This window comes from Octodon degus, unplaced genomic scaffold, assembly GCF_000260255.1.
Source record: "Octodon degus isolate 3935 unplaced genomic scaffold, OctDeg1.0 scaffold00029, whole genome shotgun sequence".
Classification (NCBI taxonomy): Eukaryota; Metazoa; Chordata; class Mammalia; order Rodentia; family Octodontidae; genus Octodon; species Octodon degus.
The window spans coordinates 5,370,076-5,387,752 of record NW_004524605.1 but is presented as its reverse complement, the minus strand read 5'-3'; the positions used below and the strand labels follow the sequence as shown (position 1 = coordinate 5,387,752).

The 17,677-nt window shown below is 47.4% G+C and overlaps 1 protein-coding gene across 1 annotated transcript in view; it reads left to right on the top strand.

Moving 5' to 3' along the window:
- The window catches only part of Fstl4 (follistatin like 4), a 393,808-nt gene that overhangs the window by 33,367 nt on the left and 342,764 nt on the right, over positions 1–17,677 (top strand). The window contains exon 3 of the mRNA XM_023713103.1: positions 3,250–3,283. Within this exon, the coding sequence (XP_023568871.1) occupies positions 3,250–3,283 (34 nt within the window). The remainder of the gene's footprint in view (positions 1–3,249; positions 3,284–17,677) is intronic.

The window sequence follows — 17,677 nt, the reverse complement described above, 5'->3', positions numbered from 1 at the left end:
CTCTCTCTCTCTCTCTCTCTCTCTCTCTCTCTCTCTCTCTCCCTCTCTCTCTCTCTCTCTCAAATAAATAAAAAAATAAAAATGTTAAAAAAAAAAGAACTCTAAGTTTTAGAAAACCACTCTCTGCTTGGCTTCCACATAAAACAATGGATGTTACTAGACTTCGCAAACACTGGCACTTTGAATTCTGGCTTGCTTACTTACTGTCAAATGCTTTTAAAAACTTGTTTTTAAAATTCATCTTTTATAGATTTTTCTTAGCATAAAGATTAGTCCAGTACAAGTTTCTCTTTTATTGCCTAACGGAGAAATTCATCCCATTTAACTTTCATAGTACCACCATGGGGTCAGTGTTGTTTCCTTACTTTCAAAGATGGAATATTGTTAGCCTTTAGGGGTAGATTTTGAAATATAAATCTCAGCTGGCCACTGACCAAAAGTAAGATGCTGGGCCCTTATAACATTTGGCCGCTTCTCTCCTTTTAGTTAATACTGAGGAGTGAAGTGGAAAAATCTTGAAAAATCAGATAGTCCTATTTTTATTTAAACTACTATGGAGTATCTCAAAAGGAAAGCTTCCAGATTTATTCTCTAAAGCTGGTATCATTTAAAATTACTCAATTGGAAAAAAGTCTACACCCATCTCATGTATGAATATAAATACAAAAATAGCCAATCAATATGATCATATTTAGAATCAGCAGAAAGAATCCTGCAGAATATTTTAAAAAGTGTGTCATGACCAAGAAAAGCTTATTCGAGAAATACAGATTGTAAAATGCTGTGAAACCTACTACATAAATCATCTTGTTAATAGAGGTAAGGAGAAAAATATCACATGATCATCTCCAGAAATACAGAAAAGTACTTGGTAAAATTCAGCACATATGTATTTTATTTTATCTTTCACTCAACAAATATGTATTGAGCATCTGCTGTATTAAAATACTGAGGATGCAAATGGAAAAGATGGGGCTCCCCTCGGCTCTCTCCCCGGGCGGCTAGCAGTGAGTGCGAGGACAAGCCGCTGCTGGCTGGAAGACGCACTTACTATAAGAACAGGACAGCGTCTGTTGATTTCATTAATATGATAAACACATCTCAGGCCAAAAGACTTCATTTGACTTAATAGAGAAAAGCTAAGGATTTTCTTTGTGAAGCCAGAAACAAGGCAACAATGTCTAATACGTCTGCACCATTTAGCATTTGTTTGAAGACTTAAAGCAATAAGACAAAAGCAAGCACAAAGGTATAGGAACTGGAAAGAGAGAGATTACTGCTTTTTGTAGATTATATATTATACAGAGAGGAATCCCAAAAGAATCGCTGAAGGGGCCCGGGATATAGCTCAGCCGCGCAGCACCTGCCTGGCAAGTGTGAGGTCCTGGCTTTGATTCCTGGTAACCCCCCGTCTCAAAACAAGTGAACAAACAAAGAAGAATCAATGAAAAAACTATGACAGACAACAGGAAATGTAATCAAATGGCTGTTATAATATGAATATAAAGCATCAGTTGCCATCATATGTACAAATAAAAACAAGCTGGAAGAGATAATGAAAAAGAATGTAAGTATTATAACAAAAAAGGCATATTCAGAATATACGGAAGGAAAGTGATGAAAGACTCTTGAAAGAAGCAAAAGTAGAATTGAAGAAATTAATAGAAATGTGATTTTTATTAGAGAAGATGACACCACGTTACATGGATGTCACATAACTTTTCCTAAGTGAGTACAGAGAGTCTGTGTTGCCACAGTAAAAACCTGGTGGGCTTTCCCCTGGCAGTATAAAAGCTTATATGACTGTCTCTTACCCACAAATTCTACACGGAGTTATCTCTAGGAATGGAGGTGCCAGGCCCCACCTCAGGGCACAGAGGAGCAGGTGGGGAGGAGCGGAGTGTGTGCTGGACTGATGCCTTTCACGGCTTCCATACTGAGATGCCCGCCCCATCTCTGACCTGTAGGCCTCCCAGAGACCCAACATCCTGGAGACTGACTGTGGACTACCGTGTGCTGCGCTTCGCCTGGAACAGGGGGCTTCTGTGGTCTCCACTTGGGCTTCTGCTCATTAGAGGAATGGCTGGCAAAGAATGAACGCAGCCGGACACACTTTTCAGGTCCTCCTCGGGTTCACATCTAAGCCTGCCTCCCCTCCTGGCCGCAAGAGGATGCTGGGTGAGGATGCCAGCCTGAGAAGCAGGGCCCTTGGGCTGCGCTGCTCAGTCACTTCTGCTGGGGGAGTAAGGCACGCCTCCCGCACGGGTTCTCGGCTTTTTGTCCTGAACTAGTCACTTACGACGAATGGGAGACACTTTTTATTAAGACACTGCAGTATGTATTTCCAGGCTTTTCTCCCGTTTCCTCTCACGGGGCTTTCTCCTCGCTGAGCTGCACTGAAGTCCCACCGCGCTCCCTGCTGTCCTGCCATCCCATCTCTTGCCGCCCCTCCTCCCTGTTCCTGTCAGCAGACCTGCCCACTTCCAGGGACGCACTGAGAGGCCTTTTAGGAACGCTCTTCCTTGCATTCCCAGCTGAAGTGCTGGTATTTATCAAGGTGGATCCCCCTTGATTTCTCAGTGATTTGTATTTCTTCTGTAGCTCTCTGTTCCACTAGGAATATTACTGCAGAGGCTCTGTTTTACCTGAGTAATTTCTGAAGCAGTTTGTTTATTATATTGTGCATAGCTGGCATCAAAATATGAAATGGAATTAGGAAAGTCTGAGAGCTTAATTTTGTACAGCAGTGTGGTTTCCTTTGGAAACTGTGAGTTGACCCTAGCTGGTCCCCAGGTGCCACTGAGTCCCACAGAAACAGTTAATGATCTTTGCACTGACTCCAAAAGGACTACCTGCTGCGGGTCAGACACGCCTAGAGCTTTCTGTGGGCCTGTAGCAGCACCTGCAGACGAGGCCCGGGAGGGAGCCCCCGACCTGGAATGGCGTCTTCCCGAATACTTGGGCTGGCCAAGTGCCACTTAAGGCGGATCCAGGAAGCAACCCAGGCCTGTTAAAACTACGTGACTGACAACATATTTTTTTTCCTGCCCAAGCCCTCGGAGCAACAAGTTGTTTATGTTTCTAGATGTGTGTATTTACAAGAGAGTAGAGCCAGTTTTGCTCAAGTTTCCTGTTCTTCCTAGCTTGCTCACCTTTTTGTGACTGTGTGGCTAACAAGAGGTGAGGCGCTTGCAAGAGTCTGTACGTATGAATTATTCTTCAAAAACATAAGTCTTTCTTTTCTTTCAGGAGCCCAGAAGCTTTGAAGTCCCAAGAAGAGAAGGTAGGGAGAATGCACGCCTGTCCACTTCATTCTAGTCTCGACATTCTGGCAGTAGCACACTGAAACCAAGACGGACTTGGGGCTGCTGACAGCTGTTCTTTGAAAATTCTTCATGCCTTTCTGGGTGATGAGTGCTTGGCATTGGCTTAGAGACTCAAGAATTTGGGGCTGGTTTCCTTGTGAGAGCTGCAGCTGCTGCCATGAAGCATCAGAGCTGAGCCCCGGGGCACTGGCTCGTTCATGGTCATCCTCGTGGTGTCTGAAGAGCAGCCTTATTTTTTTCTTTTAAAGTTAAGTTTGAAGCAATTATTTGGTTTCATCCAGCAAAAACAACATCAATAACAAAAATTGTTTACAGTTCAAGGTATTTCAATATCTGGAAAGAGATGCCAGTGTGAAAAATATTTCTGATTAGATTTTTACAGCTTTAGCTAAGCTGAGATAGAGATAACCAATTAATTTTCCTTTGAAAACAATTCCATGATGCTCTCTTTCCTTGGCCAGTGTTCCTGTAGCACATTTGTTTTGTGGTCTCTGAGGTAAGAATGGCTGGATGATAATTTCAGAAGTCTTTTAGTGGAAATTGAAATTTTCCTTACTCATTTTTCGGTAATACCCAGTCTGTAATGAGAGGATATCTTTTGTGCAATTTGTAGAATCATTGAAAATGATCTCCTTGTTGCAGGGATGGGAGGAAAGTGAGAAATCAAAGTAAAGTTTGGGTCCAGAGTATGGTTTTGGTTTTAGCCTTAATCTCTTGCTTCTCTTTGAACTGATTCTCTTTGGTATTGACTCTAGTAAAGAGTAACGGGGGGAAAGAAGAGTAAATTCCATCTTGGCTCCTCAGTCTAACATAGTCCTGGTGCCTGTTTGGTTCCTGTAATATGCAATGCAGTGGAAGCCCTAAAGTGGCCATGCTATCAGCATGTGTTTCTAGGAGCTGGAGAACAGAACCTTGAGGCACTGCAGGAGCGCATGGTGCTGTCCACGGTTCTGAAACCACAAATTGAAAGAATCTGCGTAATTAACACGAGGGCGAACTTTCTAGCTTCCGTCCCTGTTTGCCATTGTCTTTGATTTTGCATGTAATGTCCTCTGAACTGTGCCCCCAGGGAAAATTGCATTGTTTTGATATCTTCAATAAATGAAGCCAAGCAACGGCTGAGGGTGCGGGTAAAGATTTTGTAAAATTGAAGTGTTTACAATTGGCACAGTAACCATGCAAACTGGAGAGAAATAGCTATAATGGGAAGAGAGGTTGCTATGAACTTTGGTTTTCAATATTATTCATATTAATCCTTCTGAGTGTGAATGTTTGGAATCAATTTCTATTAAGGAATCACATCATTAACTTAACCTTTTTTGGAATCTTACTATTCTTGTGCTGGATCTGTCTCTAACGAGGCTGAAATGGTAGGAAAACCATGTGTGTTTCCACCCAAAGGCATTAAAACATTCTGCTTGAGCTTATGGTCTCCAATCCCCAGATAATGAGAATGTCCAGAGGGTGGGCCGAGGCACGGTCAGGTCGCACTGTCCTTATCCCCAGTTTCCCCTCTGGATGCATCAGCTGTCATAGGTAGTTGACTCGGGAACTTATGCTTTGGGTTTGTGCCAACAAATTTGTCCCAACAGCACATAAAGTTTTCCCGTGTGACTGTGAACTGATGTCTTTCTTTCTTGTCTCTATCGAAGTTGAGCGTATTAGAGCTCCTGAAATAGCTCAATGTTTTGATGTCAGTGCTTATAACTAGGCAGACAGGCAAGAAGCGAGGGAGGGAAGGAGAGAAGTGGAGAGGGACGAAGGCACCTTATCGGCTCCAGGTACTTTTGGATCGGAGAATTTGCTGGCGGGGACCGTGAAGTTCCTAATCTCCGAGCAGTGTACGAGTATAAGTATGATAGACGCAGTGCTTCACTAAATCAGTATCCCATCAAGCAAAGCTAGCAAACACACTTCAGGTTGAGTCCCGGTTCTGGCGTGGCCTGGAACTGAAAGTGGGAGCAGCGAGTAATGTCAGTTCATGAGGCCCATGTGGGCCCAGAGAGGTGTGGGCAGCCTTTGGACCTAGGGAGGCAGTCTCCTGACCACAGAACCCAAGAGGCTTTCCCAGTCAGGTCTGTTTTGTTTTGGTGCTACACCTCTCTCAGAGGAATCGGCTCTGTCTAGGGATTAGTGCCGCAGCGTGAGGACTCACTGTGATTTCCCAGTAGAATATGGCTTTTTGGAAACCCTGGACTTAGTCTGTCAGTGAGAAGTGAGAGTGCTAATATTAGCCTCAGAAGTGGGGTCTAGGCTAAGTCACAGTGGGTGATGGGGGGCCGAGGCGGAGGCGAAGGCCCGTGTGTGTGCCCTGCTTCCCCACCCTTCCTCCCAGTCTCAGGCGGGGCTAGCCTGCTTCCCAGACTGTCGCCCAGCCTCCCTCGCTCACTCGCTCTCTGCTCACGCTGCTCCCGCCCCCTCACACTTAGTCCTTCAGCTCAATCCACTTCTTCAGCCTTCCAACTCTTGCAAGTGTTTAGGTCACTCTGCTAGTCTGGGAGGTCGGTGGTTCTGTGATTATTCACTTCCTGAAAGCAGGACCCCAAGACACCCACAATAACCCATTCACTCCATATTCTTCTCAGCCCAGCCCCAGCCCAGGGCCAGGAGCTGTCCAACTGCTGTTTCTTAGACTTAGCACAAATTACCTTTTCTTTTGTGTGTGTTGCCTTATTTAATTCTGGTCCCGTCTTGGTGATACATAAGCAAGGCCCTGAGACCTTTGGTTCTCAAAAGGTATTTTTCTTTGAAAAAAAAAAGGCCAGTTCTGTGGGTGTCCATTAGATGCTACTGGCTGGTACATTCACCTTCAGATAAGCTTGGGGTTGCAGGTTGAATGGTGTTGCTCAAGAGGGCATGCTGAAGTTCTAATGTGGCATGTGTGAACATGATCCTATTTGAAACTAGGGTTTTGGCAGATGTAATCAGGTTAAGTAAATGCATGAGATTAAGGTGGGCTCAAACCCAGTGAGTAGAGTCCTCATAAGAATGGAAACATCCCCCAAGGAAAATGCATGTGACCGACCACGGAGGCAGTGGGCTGCTGGTGACCACTAGGAGCTGGCAAGAAGCAAGGAAGAATCATCCCATAGAACCCAGAGAGAAAGGGGGAAGTAGGAGGAGGGGCGAGTAAGGGAGGGGGAAGGAGGAGAGGGGCGAGTAAGGGAGGGGGAAGGAGGAGGAGGGGCGAGTAAGGGAGGGGGAAGGAGGAGAGGGAGTATGAATGAATGGGAATGACATGGGAGTGGATTTCCAGTTTCCCTAACTTTGAGCAAACAAGTTTTGGGCTGTCTTCAGCCAGGTAGTTTGGCAGCCCCAGGATGCTAATACACTTGGAAAACGCTGGACTTGAGCTAGTTTTTGCTGTTGCTGTTGCTGTTCTCACTGTAGAACCTCTCAGGTTTGTCATATGTTAAATATGACTCTCCACAGGGGGTGTAATATGCTGTGTTTCCCAAAACTTAGCTTCCTGTGGGATTAAAGTAAATTAAGGTTGATGCTGAGGGTTGGCTTTCCTTGGAGTGCGCACCCTGCTCTAGGAGCCAGGGACTATCCTTCAGGGACTAGGACTGCACACAGTGTGAGCGGATAACAGACAACCGCTTCTTGGTGTTCTGAGGTCCTGGGAGTTCTTTTGTCCTGTCCTGCTTTTGACCTTCAGGGACCCATGACGTAAGAACATGTAGTGCCTCTTACACTTCTTTCTCCCTTTCCATGTTAAGTACAGACAGGGCCTCCCAGTGAGCCCACGCATGCTCCACTGATGCGCTGGCTCGTCTCCCATGCGTGGCCGCTGTTTACGTGAGCTGCTCTTCCTTTATCACATGTCTATCTTCAGTGCACTTGCTTGGTTCACAGGTATCAGCATATATAGTTAGGGTGAGAATCCTACCAATTAACTGCTAGTTTCAAAAACCTGCTGATGTTTCTCAGGATCATTGCCTTGCCCATCTCGTGTGTATAAATGTATGGCTTTGTCCCTGTCATGTTTCCCAGCTTTTCTCTTGCCCTCTCCTCGTTGTCCAATCCGCAAGTTGTCGCTTTCCTTTTAATTGTGTTATACTTTTCTATTTGTAATTCTTCTTTTGAGTTCTTATACTAGGGAGACTATATGATATTAACACCTGTGGGTCTGGTTTATTTCACTTATAAGTACATCTTCAAGTGGCATCCACTTAAATATGAAGGCACCGGGATTATCATTCTTTATAGCTGAGTAATACTCCATTGTATACAAATGCCACATCTTTTTCATCCATTCCTCAGGTGATGGGCATCTTGGTTGTTTCCAAGATTTGGCTATCACAAACTGTGCTGCTATAAACATAGGCGCACATATATCTCTATGATATGATGTTTTCAGTTCCTCCAGGAAAATTCCCAGTAGGAGGATAGCTGGCTTGAATGGGATTTCCAGTCCTAGTTTTTTAAGGAGTCTCCACACTGATTTCCATCATGGTTGCACCAGTCTACATTCCCGCCAGCAGTGGAGAAGGGGTCCCTTTTCCCCACAGCCTCTCCAACATTTGTTGTTTGTTGATTTCTTTATGATAGCCATTCTTTCTGGGGTGAGATGGTATCTCAGTGTTGTTTTAATTTGCATTTCATGGATGGCTAGTGATGTGGAGCATGTCATTTCTGTGAAGAGAAGCTCCTGGAGGCTCTGGATCCAAGTTAGATTTATGGTAAAGACTATCTCAGGGGAGATTAAGGCAGACTCAGTGCTACAGACCGGGGCAGGACTGCAGGACACCCAGAGACCTCAGGGAGATGGAGCCGCTGCTCCACCAGGACAGTAGTGTGTTACGCTACGTCCCTGTGCTGGGACCTGTGCATGCTCGCTGCAGGCGGAAGGTGCTATGGCCATGTCTTTGTCTGCTTTTCTGCCCAAGTATCTTGTCTGTCTCTCCAGACACCCAGCATTTAAATTCAACGTTTTCTGAAGGTCCAGCTACTGGCGCCACCTCTCCCGCCCAAGACACTCCCATGTCCACGCGGAGGACCGGCACTGATTGTGACTGCCAGGACCCATCCACTCACGCCAGTACTTTCCCCTGGCTGAGCCCATCACATTGAGTTACAGCCATGAGAGAACACACGAACGCGCTGAGCGAGGGGCTGGGATAATTCAGCCTTGTCAACATCTGTGGGAGCAGGGAGTGATCTGTGAGCTACGCCAGATGTCTGTGATTGTGCTGTGATTAGGGGCGGCGAGTCTGGGGAGGGGCACTGGTGTCACACTGCAGTATTCACCTGCCCACTGATGGCTGCTCACTGGGCTCCAACCTGGTCTGGCTTCCAGTGAGGCTGTGAGGGACAGTGGGCGAGGAGCTGTGCTGTGCCCCAGGGGAAAGGAAAGAAGCCAGCAACGGTCACACGCAGGGCCTGGAAGCCCGGTTGCTTGGCAGTGCAAATCAACAAAACAAACCTGACCTGCCATCTAGAGTGGGGAGCTGGAGCCTCACTTGCTGAAGACCCTGGGATTCAGCCCCTAATTGGCAGCACCTTCTAACAGTCCCCTTGGAGTTCCCTGCATCTGGATAAACTTGAGCTATCAAGAATTGCATCCTGCCAAACATTAATTTTGATTTTGTTTAGCAGCTGTGTTCTGGATCTCGCAGTTGCCAGCGTCATCTTTCTCAGTGCAGTGTGAGGTGGCTGCCTCCTGAGTGAAAGAGTCTAATAAATACCTGGGTTCTGAGGCGACAACCTCTTTAATGGCTGCAGATGGAGTGTAGAAGGAAGTCATCCAGCATCGGCAGTGCCCGGCAGTGCAGTGTGTCTTTTCAATTTGAGCTGCCATCTGGGGCGAGAGATGAAGTTTTCTTCCCCATCTCAGCAGAGCGTTGCTGGCTTTTCCAGTCACCGGACTCACAGAAGAGGAAGGACATCTGCTCTGTGTGCTCCAAAGTCCACAGGAAGGGGATCTTCCTGGGTGGGGCTGTCTTTTTCAGTTGATGGAAGTCTACGCCACACCCTGTGTGTCGCAAGTTGCGTAGGAAGTGGGCAGCGCAGTGGGCTAGGGCGCGCTGCCTCAGTGCAGGGGCCCCGTAGTAGCTCTGATTCTGACCCACGGAAGCGGGCAGGATCTCACCTCTCCACTTACTATGTGACTTGGGTATTACTTCACCTTATCTGAAAACAAGGCAATGTTAATAGTAGTTCCAACTCTGGGTTATAGAAAATCAATCTCAAGAGCTGATCTAGCTTCAGTAATAGCTAATGCAGGGGCTCTGTGTTCTCCCGCTCCCTCCTGGCACGTTGGCATCTTTCAAGTGGCCCGGCAAGATGGCTGCAAGCAGCTGCAGCTCAGTCGTGATTGCTCACCAGCCCAGGGAGTAACATTCTTTCCACTCAGACTGATGGCAGAAAAATTCCCAGCAAGAACTCGGATTTGCTAGGCTGTGTGTTGGTTCACAATCTCAACCAGTCACTGGTGGCAGTGGGTGGGGTAAGGGTAGGGCGCCGTTCTCTGATTGGCTGGTCGTGATCACATGCGCTCCCCTTGGTGTTTGCAGACCTCTCATCCAAACCACAGGGACTGGTTTGGTCCTCTAAGGAGGGATCGGGCAGGCATTCAGTCGATGCGCACAGCCCAGTGAAGTCAGGATGAGCGTGCGTGAGAGCCCTTGTCGCAGTGTGTGTCATGTCAGCTGTGCTCAACAGCCTGGTGATTTTCATTGTCTGTCTCCTTGTCCTGCATCTCCAGATCTGGCCAGAGGTATAGGAGACTTTCCTGAGCCACCAAATCCAGTCTTCTCTCTCTAAGCAGCCTTTACATGTAACTGTGGGTGTGGTACTTGCTTGTTTATCCCACAAAGAACTAGTTTAAACCTAACCTCTTCCTGTCCCTCTCCTCTGTCAAAGTCCCCCTTTGGCCTTCTCCTCCACTTGTCACAGTATAATTCATAGTCAGAGGAACCAAGCCATTCTCTATGATAGTACCTTTAAAAACAGAAGGACAGACACACCGGAAACCTCCCAAAAGACCAGGGACTTTCTGGGCAGGCACCAGGATGAGGAGTTTTCCTGAAGCATCACAGCACTGCTGACCTGGGGCAGTAGCCAAGGTCGGGGCACCTCTTGTGCTGCCACATCAGTGTGACTACAGGAAGAACAAGGCTCCAATGCAGAGCAGCACTCAAAGTGTTCTGTTCCTGGAAAGCCCCAAGACTGACCTACCTTGATGTCCCCTCTCCAATCCTCATCAAAATGAGAGCTAGCAGCTCCGGAGTGGTTTGGCCATGGACCCCGCAGCTCCAGGACTCCTCATCCTGGCTGCTGGGTTTGCTGTGCCCATTGGTCCCTTGCAGGGTCCATTCTCCTTGGCCACCATCCTCAGGGAATGACTGTTCTCTTGCTAGCCACTTGTGGTCCCTCTTCTGAAACATACTTGGAAGGTGTTCGTTCAGCCTTCATGAATGCAGCGGGTGAGCAGGCAGAGGCGGGCAGTCAGGCCTGTGCAGTGATCAACACGCGTTGAGGCGCCTCCTGCGGGATTCCCATCGCAGTACCTGGAACACGGGTGCTGACCTGGAGTGTGTGGGGAAAGAGTCACATTCCCAAAAATTCTTGATCTCCTGAAGGTAGAGACCACTGCAGATTCATGAGGACCAGATGACCAGCCCTTCGCAGGATAGTAGGCGCCTTAAGCACACGGATTGCACCCTCAAAGCCCAGGGGAGGGAGGGAGGAGGAGGAGGAGGCCCCTGCGAGTCCTGCTGAGCAACAGCCCCACCCATGAGGCTCACCTTCCTCCTCTAAGCTCCCAATACAAGTGGGGGTTGATATTGGTCACCTTCATTGCTTGCCGGGCCCCAGGACAGGAGTTTCTCTGTTCTTTAGGACCCTTGAAATGATCTTCTCTGTGTAAACACTAAAGCCCTTTTCAAATGGTGTGAAGCTGCTTGCCCCGGCATATTAATGTGCCATCAGCAAGCCTCTGGGGTTAATTACCCGTGACTTAAATCCATTTGTTCCTGTCTCTTTTGTCTCATTGCTGCCCAGTGCTTTCTTTATTAGAAAATGAGCTTTGGAATCCAACTGACCGGCATGTTGTAATTTTCTTCCTGTCATCAAAATTAGTTCATCTCTTAAAAACTCTTTAAAACCCCAACAAACTTGCCTCCTTGTTCTCTTCAGGTCCTGTTGTCTCGTAACAAACCTTTAGTCTTTTTGCTTTTGCCGGAGCAGAACCCAGACTGGAGGTGGTCTGGACCGCGAGTTGCCTCATCTGAACTGGCGGGGCACTCAGCGTCCACTCCTGGTGGGCCTCACGCACTGGGTGCTCACTGATGTGCACTCCAGCCCCTTCCCCCTGGATGCAGGGAGGACTTACACTGTGTTGCCTAGGGTGCACCCCTGCTGAGTCCTGGCGGATCAGGCAGTGAGGCAGGGAAATCATGTGGGGAGCAGCTCCTGGGCCGCTTCCCCCACATTCCTATTTGGTTTGCTTTTACTCTTGACCAAGGCAGCTGTTCATTTCCAAGAAGTACTTCCAGGCCTGCATTAAGACATGCTTTTGCTTGATGTTGGATTTTACATGAGGAAAGATCACCTTGCCTAAAATTTCCAAGGAGGGTGCATATGTCACAGAAGTGAGCCAGCAGGCTAGTCAGTGGCTCAGTGGGACGAGGACATCGACACACAGCCTTCTGGTACACAGTTGCAGCCCATAGTGGGGAGGCATAGGGTGGGCCTGACTGCAGTTGGCATGGTTACGTGGCGCAGCGCTGGTTTAGCTATGAGCCACTGATTTCTGCCTCTCCCGTTCTCTGGGGGCTGCAGCCCGTCCGGTCTTCCTGCATCCTTAGCTGCTCTCTAACCCCTTGCAGTATCTGGAAGCCTCACTGGATGGCCACTCTGTAATGGAGAAACTTCTCTGCCATGGAAAGGACTTCTTGCCAGGTTATTGGATGCTAGTGGAGTCCTTGAGCTGCTTGGAGGCTGCTTGATAGGAGTGGTGACAAGGCACAGTTCCTTTAGCTAAGTCAGTAGAGAAGGTGCTTGGGCGTTCCGAAGATAGAAAGCCTAACTGTGGGTGTGGTCCTGAACAGAGTGGGGATCCACTCTGAAGGGCCAACCTTGAGTTTGGGAGAGCAGCTGCCCACTGTGGCAGAGGCATTCCCAGGGTCCTCTCTCTGAAGGACCGTTGCATTCATCAGCTTCCTTCTTCTGAGATACAGTGCCTAGCTTGTATAACTCAGAGGAAAGGCAGATTGGGCTTAGGGCTTTAGAAGCTTCAGCGCACAGCTGGCTGGTGTCAAAGGCAGAAATACCCTGAGGCAAGTGTGTGCCTGGCTCACAGCAGCCCGAGAGCAGAGAGCACAGGAAGGACCCGGAGGAGGCTCGCCCTGCAAGGCCATGGCCCCGTGACCTCTTTCCCAAAACTAGACCTTCGCCTCCCAATGGCCCGTTCAGCTATGGCTGCAGCTGACCCCTCAATGCGTGGTTCTCCAGGGGTACTCCACACTTATGCGGTGTGATAAATATACAGGGAGTCTTTTAATTAAAAAATTATTAGCATAAATGACACTTTGTCGTTAATCTTCCTTAAAACGTTCTCCCCTGCATCAAACGCACTTACCACGTTGTTCGCGCCAAGCTCTGAAGCCCTTCTGGAAGTTCCACCATGTGAGAAGCATTATCGTGCTGTGGTAGCGGCCTTGATGTCCCAAATAGGTTCAAACTCATTTTCCTTTTCATGGTAATTTTGAATTTAAGGAAGAACCAGGAGTCTTCCAGCGCTAGAGCTGGTGAACGAAGCAGCTGAGGATGCGTCGCAACGTTTTCGCAAGCCTCGCCTTTCCGTTTCGTGGCACTTGGCAGCAGCATTCGCTGTACTTTATGTCCTATGTCATATGTCCTAAAGACACTCACGTAAGAGGACTGCTAGAGCTGCTTGAGGGAGTGGGACGAATGATGGAACATGTACGGTTGAAGTGAGGAGGAATATTTTGAGGGGAATTAATGCTAATGGGTGTTTTATTATAATAAATTACACACAATACACATATTGCCTCTGGTGCACTGTTGGTTACCAGGCCCGGGAAACGCCTCATGCTGCTGGCCTAGCGAGAGTCACCTGCTCAGCATATCATGAACTGCGATTGGGAAGAAAGAAGACCCCTCAATGCACTGGGGCCATGCCTGGAGAAGGGACGTGGAAACAGGAAGTGTTAAAAACTGCTCTCTGTCTAGTATCAGACACTTAATTATTTTATATCTGGGCATCTGCCATACCCTCCCCTCCCAGAGAGATTTTGATTACTTGCAAATATAAGCTAAAGTTAGGCACACTTGCATCTAGTACTTTGGAGGGATAATGTTATGGTTTAGATCTAAAATGTGCCCTGAAAGTCTCATGGTCAGAGGTGGAGGTTGTGAAAGGTGACTGGTCCATGGGGCGCTGTACTCATGAGCAGATTAGTCCACTGATCAATTCGTAGCTGATTGTGCAGCTCATGGGAGGGACCCAGTGGGAAGAAATGGGTCACTGGGGGGCCTGACCTAGAAGGGTCTGTTGGTGGCTCCCTGCTCTCAGCTTCCTGGACACCGCGGTCTTAGCCAGGCTCTTCCAACCATGCCTTGGGGCTAGCTGAACATAGGCTGAGCCTGCTGAAACTGTGAACCAAAATAAACATCTCCTTTACAGTGCAGATGTTGGGTATTTTGTCCTAGTGATGCAAGTGCCTAATACAGCAAATTGGTAGCCAGAGTGGGGTAGTTGCTGTTACTGTGCCTGACGGTGGGGTGGTTCAGAAGGCTTTGGAGCTGGTGTGTAAGAGGAATTTGGAAAAGTTCGGAGACGTAGGCTCGAGAGCCCTAGACTGCTGTGAGCAGAGCTTGGTGGATGCTACTGCTGAGAGCACACTGACCAGCATGTGGACAGGAGCGCAGACAGTAAAGTCCAGGTTCAGAATCTTTTAGTTGGGAACAAGGACTCCACTGGCAGTTGGACTAGAGGCCACGCATGTCACAGTCTAACAGAAAATTTACCTACATTTGCCCATATTAATCTGGCAGGAAATTTCAAGGCCGTCTAACATCCAGGCTTGACATACACACTTTGGGCTTATTTGTCCCAGAGCTATAGTACAAACCAGAAGTAAAAAGCAAAGCTGAATGATACGAGGCTTGGCCAGAAAGGAAGTATGTGTAAAGTTGGGGCCAAGGAGAGTGAAGAGACCAGGGTTGCTAAAATCATTAACATTAAAAATAAGCCAAGTATTTTCCAACAAGACAGCAGAAAAGATGACTTGAAGGCATCCCAGGAATTTCTCAGGCCCCCATTTTGAAGGCTCAAGAGTACAGAACTATACAGCTTTGAGAAGAGAGTCCCTGGGACACCCAGTCAAGAAAGGCCTACTAGGGAATTGGTTCTCAGAACCCCATTTCCTTATGCTCAGCATATAGGTACTCATGGGCCGCTGCAGCAAGGAGGCCTAGCTACTGCTTGAGCTGGCTAAGGACCATAACATCTTCCACATTGTGCTGGTTTTTCACAAATGTAGAATGCAAGAGTTGTAGGGTCGCAGAGGCTTCTACCAAGGTTTCAGAGGAAATCTGGGAGACCGGGCAATGTGCCCCAGAGAGGGCAATGCATAGCACCATGAAAATGAAGCTAAAGGTGAAGTGGAGACCCCCAGGAAGTTGGGACTATGGAATGTCTGCTGAGGAAAGCCACACGCAGCCAGCTGAGCCAGCCAAAAGGAGAGGCCTCATGGACTGCAACTGGTAAGGCCTTAAGGGTGGGACGCCCAAGCCCCAACTACTGGACATGACACTACAGGGTTTTATGACTGCCCTGCTGGGTTTCAGTCTTACTTTGTCTCTATTTCATTTTATCTCCCTATTTCTCTCTTTTGGATTGGGAATATGTATCCCATGCCCCTTGTATGTTGGAAGTGTTTATTATTGGGACTTTCAGCTATGAGTTTGCCTTGAGTCTTAGAGGACACTTTGGACTGGGACTTTTCAGCAATGCTAAATCTGTTTAGAGTTTGGTAGCTCTTTGATACAGACTAAATACATTTACATAATGCATTGGACATTATGCATGGGGTGGGGCAGAATGGAATAGTTTAGATCTAAAGCCCTCAGAAGTCTCATGCTCAGAGGTGAGGAATTTGGAAGGTGATTGGATCGTGGGGATGCTACACTCTTCAGTGGATGAATCTGCTGATGGATTTTTAGCTGCCTGTTCTGTCCAGAGATGGGGCCTGGTCAGCAGAGACAGAGCACTAGGAGCATAGCCTAGAGAGGCATCCTCTTGACTCCAGCTCCTTCCCCTCGCTGCTTCCTGGCTGCCCCTGCATGAGCGGCTTCCCTCTCATGGCTTGTCTACCGTGGCTGAGAGCTAGCTGAGCTGGTCGACCATGGACTGAACCCACCCAAACTGCAAACCATAATAAACCTTTCCTTCTGTAGGGTGCATATGTTGGGTATTTTGCCCCATTAGTGAGAAAGCAACTGATAGAGAAAGCATTCTTTTCCTATCTTTACAGAAGGAATCTGAGACAAAGATTTAATTGCTGACCCCAGGTCACAGGAGCTTATAAAAGAATGTGAGCTTGCACTCAGATCCCCCAGTGACAATACGGGTTACAGCAAGTCCCTGGCTTATAAACATTAGAGTTGTGGAATTTCACAATGAGGTACAAATGGACCTCACAATACGCAGATGCAAACAAGTTGTGGAAGTAGCTCATGGTCTGCCAGCCACTGTCACAGCTATGCTGCTGCATGTTTGCAGTGCAGTGTGATAGTGTCCAGTAGCACCGTGCTCAGTCAGAGCCCAGGATGTCCAAAAGCAAGAGGGAAACCAGTGGTGCTGCGGAGGCCTGGATTTGTATACTTTGCATTGTATATTTGTGTCAAAGGTATATAGAAGACTCACTTTGAAAAACTTATGAGCGAATCTGACATACAAATGTTCTCCTGAAACAGAACTCATTTGTAAGTCAGAGCCTTACTATACCCCTGCCCCAATGGCTTGCTTTTTTTTGTCCTTCATAGCTTTCTCTGGTGATTGGGTCTTGTGTTCTTGTGTTCTTTTACCCCACTCCTTGTGGGTGTGGGATGACCTGGTGAGGTGAAATGAGTGTCCTCTGCCCCAAACAAGGAAAGGTGCAAACCTCTTTGGACTCCAAATGGAATCTTCTTTGTTTAGTCCTTCATCCAAAGTGCATAAGAACCAAAACAGCATATTGTTGTACCAGCGACCACCTCAGTACTTCCTGGATGAATTTGTCAAAAGCTTGCATTTTCCATTTTGATGAGATCTCCTTCTTTCTTGGAAAGGGACTGATGGGGGTTGGGTGGATGAGCTGCTTCTGAGTGGACCTTAGGTGACAGAAACACAGGCACACGTGAGGGCTTTCACCATAGCCAGAGTCACCGTTCAGTGGCCACTTTTTAATAAGCGATTGCCCATTTGCACCTTTAGGTCAGTCTGGGGGGCAAAATGTCTCATTCCTTTAGCAGAAATTCTGTAGATCAGAAGGGTTCATGATGGAAATACTGTCATGATCGGTCTTTTATTCAGTCATCGACAGCTGCTGATGTGAGCATTGCAATCCTATTTTGTAAATAGCAAAGAGGAGCAGGGACCCGATGAACTCTAGGAAGTTGATCCAAGAGTTATAACTGGTTCGCCGAGGCCATGTAGGAGAACATACTCGGTAGGAAATCTGACGGGGTTTGGACCATTCTGATAGAAGTGTTTGCATTCCAAACTCTGGACCCATCACACGCCCAGAGCTGGGGAGCCCGGGATGCCCTGCAGGGTCATCAGGGAGGGGCACTGATGGGGAGCCCTGGCTGGTTGCTGCTGCCAGAGAGGAATGGAGACCTCCAAGGTCAGAAGAATGGGCCTTTAAAATAATGCACAATTCTGGGTGTTTTCCCAGAAGAACTAAAAAATATCATATCACAGTGATGTGTGTGCACCTGTGTTTGTAGCAGCACGATTTGTCATAGCTGAATCTTGGAAACAGCCCAAATGCCCATCAGCGGAGGAATGGATAAAAAAGATGTAGGGTTTTTTTTTAATATAATGGAATACTACCCAGCCATAAAGAAAGATAAATTTGAAACTTTTATAGGTACATGGATACAACTCAAGACCATACTCATAAGTGAAATAAACCAACCCCATATGTATAAACACCATGTTGTCCCTCATTAGTGTAGGAGACTGAAAGAATAAGATCCAAAATGTACGATAGATATTGTGAATAGGGAAGAAACTATTCAAATTGAAAGAAAAACTGACGGGAGAAAGGGAAAGGAAGGAAGGGAAAAGGAAAAAAAATGTAAATATACACATACGATAGTTAAGATAATTATAC